The 10,876-nt window shown below is 44.9% G+C and overlaps 1 protein-coding gene across 4 annotated transcripts; it reads right to left on the bottom strand.

The window, feature by feature from the left end:
* On the bottom strand, positions 1–10,876 carry LOC104378657 (torsin-1A-interacting protein 1). 4 transcript variants are annotated; one of them, XM_086617656.1, is made up of 7 exons: positions 10,698–10,876; positions 10,438–10,622; positions 10,056–10,124; positions 6,193–6,312; positions 4,758–4,814; positions 2,158–2,217; positions 1–1,102 (listed from the first exon to the last, which is right to left on the bottom strand). In XM_086617656.1, exons 1-7 carry the CDS (start codon positions 10,874–10,876, stop codon positions 300–302), a joined length of 1,473 nt encoding a protein of 490 aa, XP_086473782.1. In that variant the 3' UTR covers positions 1–299. The 4 variants fall into 4 exon arrangements, with proteins under 4 accessions (XP_086473782.1, XP_086473783.1, XP_086473781.1 ...); XM_086617657.1 differs by lacking the exon at positions 10,698–10,876 and adding an exon at positions 3,460–3,462 and having other exon boundaries at positions 10,438–10,594; XM_086617655.1 differs by having other exon boundaries at positions 10,056–10,109; positions 10,432–10,876.

The following is a 10,876-nucleotide window of genomic DNA, read 5'->3' as shown; positions in this document are numbered from 1 at the left end:
AGAAGCAGATGAGTGGTTCTGCACTAGCAGACACTTACTTCCAGCGCCAGGACACCCAGCCTAAGTCACTGAACACAACTTACCAACAACCAGCAAGTTCCTTGCTTACGTTCTGCAGTTGATCTAGAGAAGTCCTAGTTACTTTAGCAGGAACAACCTTGCCAGTTGGTCAAATTTCTTTGCACAGAAAAGACTGTAGGCTGCCCAAGCTCAGCAGCTGCAGTAAGTTCTTCCCTGTTCAGCCACTGCAACATATATTTTTCTGTCTTCCTCCTTTCCTGAGTCCTCTCCGATAACTTTTATGTGCATCCCTCCACAGGGAGGCCCTTTTCAGGCCAAACAGGCAACACAAGATGGGATATACGGCTCCACAGTCCACTCAGCTTATCTGTGTCCATGCTATTGTAAGAACTAGGAACATCTGAACTGGTAAACTTCGTCCAGAGGAAATCCCGGACTTTCTCCTCAACTTCTTGGAAGCTGATGCTCCTTCTCAGCGACTGCTCATCCAGGAGAACTGTCAGCAGAAGAGCCACATCCTTAAATGCTGCATTTTCATGGTCGCAGTACTTGTAAAAGATTAAGGTGGAGCCTGCAGGCAGTAACTCAAATCGATGCACCACTGCCACCTTCTTGCCTTCTCTGAACCCAGAGCTGAGCTCATTATCTACCTCCAGCTTGACAATGTCACTATCCAATATGGCTTTGTCTGCCCCATTAATTTGGATCGTAGTAGCATTCTGGGAGAAGGCGACAGCGTCGGCAATCTCGTTACTTAGGCACCGCAGTGCTTTCTCAGCTTCTTGGCCAGCTGTGAACAGTAAGATGGCCGGCTCCAAATGCAGATGGGAAGCATTAAGGTGTTTTTCAAGGAACACGTGGGTTCTTTTCCACAGATTGGGGTCCTGACTTTGGTAAGTATTTTTTAGTTTCTTCATCCGGGCCCGAAACGCTTGCAGAATTTGAGTGTCTCTACTTGACAAAGTTGCATTCAGAAGACTTGGTATTCCACTCCACAGGACATAAAGCAATGGGATGCTAATTAACAGAAGCAGTAACAAAGCCCAGCTCTTGTGAAATCCACTCTGCGATTCACCATCATCTGTAGAAAGGAGGAGCAAACAAGAAGAAAATGTTTTAAAAGGATTCAGAAGTCAACCAGTGAGGGGAAAATAAGAGGAAACAGAATTCAATGAACTCATCCCACTCTCAAGCTACTGGTACGTAGTTGAAGAGCACAAAGGAGATATTCTAGTTATAAAAAAACCCACAACTTTGAACTTCTTTAGCAACTCACTGAAGTGACAGCATTAAAAAAAGGATGTTTTTACACATTTCCAGATTGACTGAGAAATTGGACGTTCTTCTGAATACTTATCAATACTCCACTCTATTTAATCAAACTAAAAGCTTAAAATGGTTCTGAAAAAGGTCAAGCTTTTTCCTACATTTAAGCTCTGCAGAAAAAGCCTATACAAACAAAACCTGGCATCACCAGAATGGTTTCTGTGTTGTTATTTCTCCTCCCTATCCCTGTAAGGATAAAAATAGTTTCTGCAGCAGTATTTGCATCTCAGACACTGGTGATCAACACTATCAGAAAACATTTGTGATCTTTGGATCAGTCAGCTTCACAAAGTGTATACACAGCAATCGGTGCACAGGAAACATACAGAATATCAGATATTTTGGTTTAGTTTTACATTTCAACAGTTAAATTAATACTTGTTTGACCTACCACAAGCATAAGGTTTGATTCTGTTCCCAGTAAATTTAGTGACAAAAATATACCAGCCTCCCTGGAAACAGGGAAGAACTGTATACCTTATGCTACTTTTTTATGTCCTAACTTTTACCAGGACAGCAACACAACAGCTGTTAAAAAAGAACACCCCCAGGCCTGCCTCAGATTTAATCTTGCAGTAAATCTTGTAAACACTACAGATGGAAGACCTTAAACTCATGTGGAAATGCTACCTATTATATGACACCCTTCCTTCCTTCGTGCTGAGAACATGCACCTTAGCAAGCAAGGCATCTGTTCTGGCACAGACCCTCAGTTTAACATCATCCACCAGGAAATCTAATACTTGGACAGGCATGAAAATGGTTAAATGTAACACACGCGTGAAATAGAAGTGAAAGCAGAAGTCTTACCTTTGGCCAAAGGCTGTGACTGCTTCCCTATACTGGGCTGACCTCGAAACTTACTTCTGCCTGTTAAAAGAGTAAGAAAGGAACATGAAGAAAATACCAAGGCAACAATCACAACCAATCTTCCAGCGGGGAATTCAGCAGGGAGTCGAAATCACCAAACCACGTTATTCTCATGGAAAAACTGCTGTTAGTTATGCCTTTACACACAAAACCCTCTGAAGCCTACGGGAAGGTTAACAAAGACCCTTGCGTAACACCTGGCTGAAGTGAACGCAGTCCTGCTAAGGAGTGGAGCAGCAAAGGTGAGGCTGTGACCTCGTCCCACGTAGGGCTGTATCAAATTTGGGGCTTTCTGTTCTTTCCTGCCTCATTCGCCTTCCTGAGCTGAGGCAAGGATAGTCCTGAACAAGGAAAACTACACGTTCACTGCTCTTACTAGCCTGAGAAGTCCCATTCAACGGACAGACCAACTCTCCATCTACACTTTTTGCCAAAAGTCAGTTCTTAAGCCATGGTGAGAGTCTGGCATAAAAAGCACAAGTCCTCAGCCCATCACAAATCACATCCTCCCCCCCAAAAAAATGGAGACATTTCAAGTAGAAGATGACAAAATGGCAGAGATTTAACAACCTGTTATTCTCTGCACAAGGACCCCACGTCTCAATTAAGTTACCTGATTTTGCTCAAGAATTCAAGGGACAGAAAAATGGAAGCTGAATTAACACCCACATTGGAAAAAAAACATCATGTGAGACAGAAGTAGCTAAAGCAAAGCGGTATGTTAAAGGAAGAGTCTCCTATCCTCTCTCCATTTAGCCCGGGTCGGAGGCCTGCTTCGGCAGCAGTCAGTTTCTTGGGATGAACTGTGCTTTTAAAGCAAAATGCAAGCTTTCAACTTCAAAATATACTTTTGGTCTATTTATTTAAATCGGGTTCAGACAGCAAAGCGCAAGAGACATTATCCATAAAAGAGTGTTATGAACAATTTTCCCAGGAGACCAGTATGAATATGTACAGTGCAATTATTGGCCAGCATGTTTTCTGCATTTAGTCAGTTAATTAAAAAGACACAAGAATTTCTGGCTCCTCGTGAACTACAGCAACTGCTTCAAAGCTGAAGGCTCTTTAATAATACGTAGTCAAATCAGGAGAGTGTCAATAGCACTATTGAGAATAAACTGAACAAACACGCCCTGCAGTAGTTATTTCAAGAACCCTAAAATAAATTTTATAACCTTGTTTCTGTATGAATGTAATTGCAGAAGGTGCTAAAAGCAGCCCTGGTTTAAGCCGGAGCTTAACCGGCTTAATGAGCTACTCTATTCTGTAATTTCAACCCCCTGCCCTGACAGGGCACAGTCGTGGAGCTTGTAACTGGTTTAAGATTATTTAAGTCTTTTAGTAGTTAACAGATCAAAATCACAATTCTGTAATATTTTACAATGTAGCCCTGTTCGCAGAGGTGAGGTTTCATATTTAGGAGGCAGCTGTGACTCCTACCCTAAATGAAAAAATATTTTAATTAACAGTCTAAAATCAGATCCTACCCTACCTAAGAATCTTGCCTTATTTACAACACAATTTACACAAAGGCCAGGCAAATTATTTGTCTTGCCTAACTCAAAAGGCGTAACTTCTGCAGACACCTTAGAGCTTTCAGAGTTTCAAGTGAGTTTCCAAAGTTCTTCAGTCAACACGCAACCGGTCACTCCTGCAGCACCTATTACCTCTGGCACAGGAAAACAAAAATACCAGACTAGCGAGAACTCCCTGCATCGATTCGTTTTTCAGAGGCATTTCACAGAAGTGCAGCTACCACAAGATGAGCTTCTCTTCCAGAAGGCACTGTGGTTTTCAAAAAAACCCCAAACAACCCCCTCAGGTTCTCCAGATTGAATTCTGATTTACAAGACTTGCTTATCTATACCTGCGCAAGACAGAAATGAGTGCCAAGACCTTAAGAACACAAGGCTATTAAGAATTCAGAACAGATTTTTTTCCCCTCTTCCTTCAAGTACACTTCCAAGATGAAAAAAAAAAACAAACACAAAACAACAAATCTACAAAAACAACTAAAGATAAAAATCTGAAACACAAGGAATTGGTCATTAGATGACCAGACTGGAGTTTGCTAGCAAAGAAAAATGCTGCTCCTCTCCAGGAGTGTAAGACGAGATTCAATCATAGCAGGCCACCATTATCGAGGGAAAGGCTAGAGGCAAGGTGATGTGTACAGTCTGATCCAACCTTCACCGCTACCAAAAGGTGAAGGTTTTGTTCCCTTCCTCAGCTCACCCCCACAACACTATGTGCTCTGCACTTACTGACTGTCCCATAAGTCAACTCCATTTTCTAACCCAGCCAAAAAACACAAACAAAAAAGTGGATCATTTTCTGTGGTCAGCAAGTCAAATAACCTCATAGAAAGGCTCTGGAATGTGCTGCCATCTCCAGCTTCCATTTGGATCTGCCTCCTGGGTCCCTTTCCACCTTCCCAGAGTGTTCCAGGGCACAAGATAAACCATACGCAGAGGAAAGGAAAAGAATTCTGTACTTTTCACTTAACTACAGGGAAAGACTAGGTATATTTTTCAGCTTACTCTGTGCTGTAGTTGAGGAGTGCTCTTGATTTTTCTCAAGGAAGTCAGCCTTTCTTTCTGAAACCAAAGCACAAATGGAAGAACTTGGTTATCACATCAGAGGTCAGAATAAGACAGACAAGCCAGACATGCTTTTAGCTCCTTCTACGAAATCTTCAAAGGTTATTAGGGAAGGAGTATATGCTGTGCTGCCAAATCAAGCCTGCACCACATGACAGCCTCTTGGACCTCTCTGTAGATTGAGGAAGCTACTTTTACCTAACAAAAGGGCTTAATTTGGCCCTTCACCCTGCTTTTCCCAATCTGACACAAAATGATCCTTCTTATATTTTCTTTTTAAAAAAAGTCATGCCACACTAATGATAAAATGCACAGGATGGGAGATTAGCAGCGTTAGCTGATTGCTAATGGAGGGTACCAGATTTGTCACTTCTGAAAGCAAAACTATTTGGCAGATGCGTCACTTCTGAAACCAAAACTATTCAGCAGGAGGTTCGTCACTTCTGAAACCAAAACTATTCGGCAGGAGGGAAAACCAAAAATAAACAGTGTACAGCTACCGCTTTAACGACACTGCTGTCAGACCGGGGGCACTGCCGCAAACACAGGCATGTTCTTAGCCGCCGGAGCAAAATGCCCGCGTGTGCTCCTGGCAAACAGCAGGCTGACACAGATGTGTGCACATCTCAGCTACCTGGTTCCTGTCTGTATTTCCTTAGTCTGCACTCAGTTGCTTCCAGTGCTTTCCTATAAACACTGTATCATTAGGACTATGAGTGAGCGAAGGAACACCCGGCACTACCTCACTCTGACTAGTTACCAGCTCTCCTAAAAACCTCCCTTATAGAGTGTATCTATTCGGATGCACCCAAACCACCTGTAGAACCTAACTACCTTCTGCTGGGCTAAAAAGTATCCTGTTTTCTTCCTCACTGTATTTCCCTATTGCTTCTGTAACACACAGAGAAAAATCTGAGCAGTGAACAGAAAAAGTGCTCCCTCACTTCGAAATCACTTGGTATAGTTGGCTTCCCCCTGCTAAAGTCAAAAAGCACTCATCTCTTTAGAGAAAGAACAGTTTTGGTTTGCGTTGCCTGAGGCAAGATCCACTCTTACAACAGTTTTTGAAGCAGGTATGATATTACCCATCGTTTTGCTTTTCACAAAGCAGACAGCTATGTATTTACCAAAGTTTAAAACTGTTTTCTTGAGCTTTAAGGTTTTGCACCCGAGCGGGTGACTGTCGTACTACAATCAGTTTTAATTGGACTCATGGGCAGGAGCACACCCTGGATGTTTTTTAACCTTCATCTGTTCAGATTTCAACTCAACAACTCCCCCTTTTGTAACAGAACCGAAAGAATGTCATTTTAGCACGTTTACGCAATCGCTTGTAACATCACAGAAAAGGTACTGATAAAACTAGTGTTTTTACCTTTTAACAGTGTATAGATGTTTGGTTGATGCTCTGCTGGTTTCTCGGGTTTGTTACCGTCATAAGCCTTTGCTTTTTCCTTTATTGGATTCTCTTGAAGAAAGTAAATTGAAGAACTGCCTGTCAGGAGGCAAAAAAGAAAAACAAAAAACCAGAGGATTGGTGTAAGTGCAGTATCATTTGTGCTTGTAACATCACAAAACTGAAGGACCAAGATGCAGTTTCAGAACATACATGATCTAAATTGGTGACTTTCAAGTTGTGATCTCTCAAGTTACTTTCTTAAAATGTTACCAAAAGCAACTAAGACTTGAAAAGCTTATGGTAAATTTGAGTTGACATCAAATATAGCTGTCTACACCACCACACATACTTTTTTATATTTTATTATTATTATTTTTAGGAGTTCTTGGCTTAAAAACACTTGGGAGAAAAAACAGACATCAAGACACCAACTGCTCAGAGCCAAGAAACATCTTACACTAAAGGGATTCAGTGTAAACTAGTAAATACACAAGCATGGGAGTCAAGAGAATTTTTCCCACAGCTTTGGGCACACAACTTAATAATTGTGCTGTCTTCCATAGCATTAGGCAGAGGGGAAAAGGGAGAGAAGCAAATATGGAACGTAAGTCTCCTTTTTACGTAGTCCAAGCCATCCTTTAGTTGGGTCTTTCTCATTAACCATAAAAGCAATCTAGGGCACCTCTGCTCCTAACTTAATCCCCTCAGGGCGCTGGGAAGAATCTAAACCAACACCTTTGGATTGTTTGCCAAAACACACAGCCGTTCAGATGCTGAAACCCAACTTAGTTAATGTTACTAACTAGAAAGAATAAAGCCCTCGAAGATGACAGGAGTCACAGACTAAAGGTCAGGGCTGGAAAGCCAGGCAAAAGCAGAACACCAGGAGAAGTTTGAAAGGGTAAAGTGCAACCACATTGCTGTGGGGGAGTTCAGGTACGGAAAAAAAAAGCTGTAGTACAGCTGTGAAACAGAGACCATGGCGCAGTGATCAAGCTGAGGGCATAAGCAGAGGAAGCAGCAAAGGGAAGAATGCAATTGGTAAAACTTTTTCTCTAACATTCATTCACACTAGGCCCTTCTATTCTTTTAACAGTACTAGATTCTCCCAGCGTTTCATGTGTTTCTATAGCTCTTCTACCATACCTGCAGGGCAACGCACAGCTTGCCACCTAGTGTTTATTAATTTTACTTCTAGAGAAGAAAACAGCCTTTTCCTAGTATGTTCTGGTAGCTTTACCATGCCAGTGTATGTGAAACATACAAAGGAGAAAAAAACACAAAAACACAAACAAGGGAGAAAACTAAATTTTGAAATAAGGTATTAAGCCACAGGTACAACAACAGTAAAGTATTTGCACGTACTGAATGGGATGCTATATTTTCAAAACCATCTTAAAAAGCTGTTAAATTACTGATTTCCCACCAAGCTAAGAATGGAAATTACTTCATCTTCAACAACATAGGCATAACACTTCACCATGTACTAAGGCTTTGCAAGGAAAATCTCACTAGTACCAGTGGCTGCTAATCACAAGACCAGAAAGATCTACAAATCTAATGAGGGCTACTCTTGGAGTCCATACTTTCTAATTCCTCTCCCCTTCTTTGCATCAATCGCTACTCTACGTCTCTCTCAAAGCATTCTTAGAAGTTGTTGTAAAAAGGAAAGATTTAAACATATACAACTTCATTTCTCAAACAAAGACAGCTCATGAATCAGCACCTTCTGTAGCAGCGGGTACTGCCAACAGACAGGAAGGGAGAAGCACACACGTGCAAGCAGACAGCAGACACAGCAGCCCCTGAAAGAAGAGTAAACTCCCCCTTTAGGAAGTTTAACTTTGAGAAATATAAATTCCAGTCCAGAGATGCCTGTTCTTTCCTTACAAGGCCTTAAGCCTCCTACCCAAAGGATCATTCCTGCCTCCCAGGCAGCTAGCGAGGATTTACCAATTCACCTTAAATCTAAATCTGCTAGCCAGCCACCTACTGCACTGTCACCTGCCAGGAGTCACCTTCTTACTATCCCCGTTTCACACACCGGTTTATCAAAGGGATTAGCAATCTGCAAGTTCATGAACTACAGGTTTATAACCCAAAACATAAAGCCACTATTTTAACACAGTGGAAGTTGCTCTTTTAAATCTGGTACATATCTCTCCCGCTGCGGGTTCAATCTTTTTCAACATGGAGATAAGCCTGCGACATGCTTGCTGCAATGTTCCACAGCAACTACAGGCAGCACAAACTCAAGTGCCAAAACCACCTAGTACCTGCCTTTAACTCATAGTCGCACACTCTACTTGCACATTTTCGGGCAACTTCAACAGAGATTACTAGCATGTCTCTTTAGCTCGTTGGTCTAGAAGATGCCTGGGTTTGCAGGCTCTTAAAACTTTTTAGCTCCAGAAGCAAGTTTCTTAATCTATATTTGAAACCTCTAAGCAGAAGCCAGAAACCAGTTTCTCAAGTTGTGGTTTTGCTTCCATTCTGCTCTCAGGGGAACATGCAATTACATCCTTATAAAAGTCCACCCTGCTCGTCCCGCTGTCTCACAGACCCTGCGTTCCCCCGGGCCTGCCCTAAACTCTGCCGAAAAACTCCCAATGCTGTACAGCTATAGGTGGGAAAAAATCACTCCTTTGCTCCTACATAAAGCATTAGAGTCTATTAACATCATACTTTTATGCCTGTTGTGACTCTAATCAAGTACCGCTGTTAAGAGCTCAGGGAGGTGGGGGGAGGACATCTCTTTCCCCCACCTCATTTTGAGAGATGTCTGCTTAAAAAAAAAATAAATAACAAAATCCCCTCAGCTGTACCTCCTAAAGCAGCCCAGTCCCATTTAAAATACTAAGCATATTAGTACTCTGTTAGCCATCGTTTGGGAGTAACGGCTTCCCACAGCTTTTTTCACAGATAAACCTTTGTATTTTCCCAAGGAAATACTCATAATCTCTCTTTCTCCTTCCAGATAAGATTTTTCCATTCCTCCTGGAAATTCTGCTTCTCAAGCAAAATATCAGCAGCCCTTTTTAAGGGCCATGCCACATAACTGGGGCCATGCCCTGCAGCTGTAACCAGAGCTGGGTGACAGCCCTGTGGCAAGAGCACAGACAGGAAAGGAGAACAGTCTCAGGCCACCCCAACTCATCCATCTGAGAACTGCCACACACTAACAACGTACACAGTCCAACTCAAAACAGACCAACAGACTAAAAGGGAAGGAACAGACAATTTGCTTGCAGTTTTCTAATGGAATGACAGGCCAAAGCCACGTGACTATTACACAAAGTTAGCTTCTCTCTAAAGTTTTGAGGAAGAGTTTTCGCCCACTACAGAAACAAGAAGGTGCCACACAGAGCGAACACAAGCGTCCAAGAGCAAGTACCAAAGTATGCTTGGTGCTTCAGAGAAAGGATGGGCAAGCCCCAACCAGGCACTTCCTCGTAAGCAGTGCTGCTCACTGTATGAGCAGAGTCTTACAGCAATCTATTTTTGCATCTCAAGATACTTCATTTCAATTCAGCCTTTCAAAAACCAAGCAGTGTTAGTAAAATCAGTTATTTCCCGGTTTAACGCCCCAATAAAACGCTGTTCTAAGTGCTGCACTAGGTGAAACAGTCACCTAAGGGCTTCGGGATGGCCTACACACACCAATCCTTATGTATGGAGTCAAAACCACAGTGGGATGTCCTCACCCGTACGCCACAGCCATGGTGAAACCTGCAAAGGAGCTAAACCCCAATAAACGCCATTTCCTCAGGTCTTGTGCATGTCAGCACCTTTGTAAGGCAAAGTGACCCGCACAGTAACCTCTCCAAGTCGAAACCCACCTGCTGATCTACACGCTTTTATGGGGGGTCGAGTCAAGGAGTCCGGACTGCCAAAGTGACGCTCGTCTTCTGAAACGAGAAAGAGATGGAGGGTACAGCACGGCCAACTCGCCTCAAGCCCACCCCTCTCCAGCCTGACAGCCTTCCAGGAGCACCAAACACCCCTTCCAAACCCTACGGGCCACGCCAGTGCTTCCAGCGGGGCTGTCCGGGAGGGCACCCCCATGCCCCCGGGCCGCCCCCACCTCCCTGCCCCACAAGCAGGGTAGCCGCAGGGAAGGAGCGGGCGTGCCCGCCCTCCCGCCCCACTTCGCGCCGCCCCACCGCGCCCTGAACCGCGAGATCCACCGCGGGGCGCAGCGCGCCCGCCCGCGCCGCTCACCCTCCAGCGCCCACCCGGGCCCTGGCTCGGGCTCGGCCGCGGCCTCCGCCTCGCCATCGGCCTCGTCCGCCTGCGCCGCCGCCAACCGGGGGCTCTTCCGCCTGCGCTTCAGCTCGGTGGCGTCCGGCAGAACCTGCCCGTCGCTCCCCCCCACCATCCTGCCCGCCGCCGCCCCACGACGCCGCCTCCGTCGCCCCCTGCCCCGGCCGCCCGCCGCCGCCTCCTTCTCCTTCTCCTCCTCCTCTTCCTCTCCGCGCCGCGCTGGACTGAAGCTGCCGCCTTCCCGCGGCGGGGGCGGCTCCGCGAACCTCACTTCCCGCCGGCCCCGCCGCGGGGAGGTCTCAGCGCCCGCCGCTTCCGCCGCGTCACCGCCCTCGGCCGCCGCCTGCGCGCGGAGGGGGCGCCGCCGCGTCACGTGGTACAGCGGCAGGCCCGCCAT

This window comes from Tauraco erythrolophus, chromosome 10 (assembly GCF_009769465.1).
Source record: "Tauraco erythrolophus isolate bTauEry1 chromosome 10, bTauEry1.pri, whole genome shotgun sequence".
Classification (NCBI taxonomy): Eukaryota; Metazoa; Chordata; class Aves; order Musophagiformes; family Musophagidae; genus Tauraco; species Tauraco erythrolophus.
Note: the sequence above shows the minus strand (reverse complement) of the source record. Positions and strands in the feature narration are given on the sequence as shown.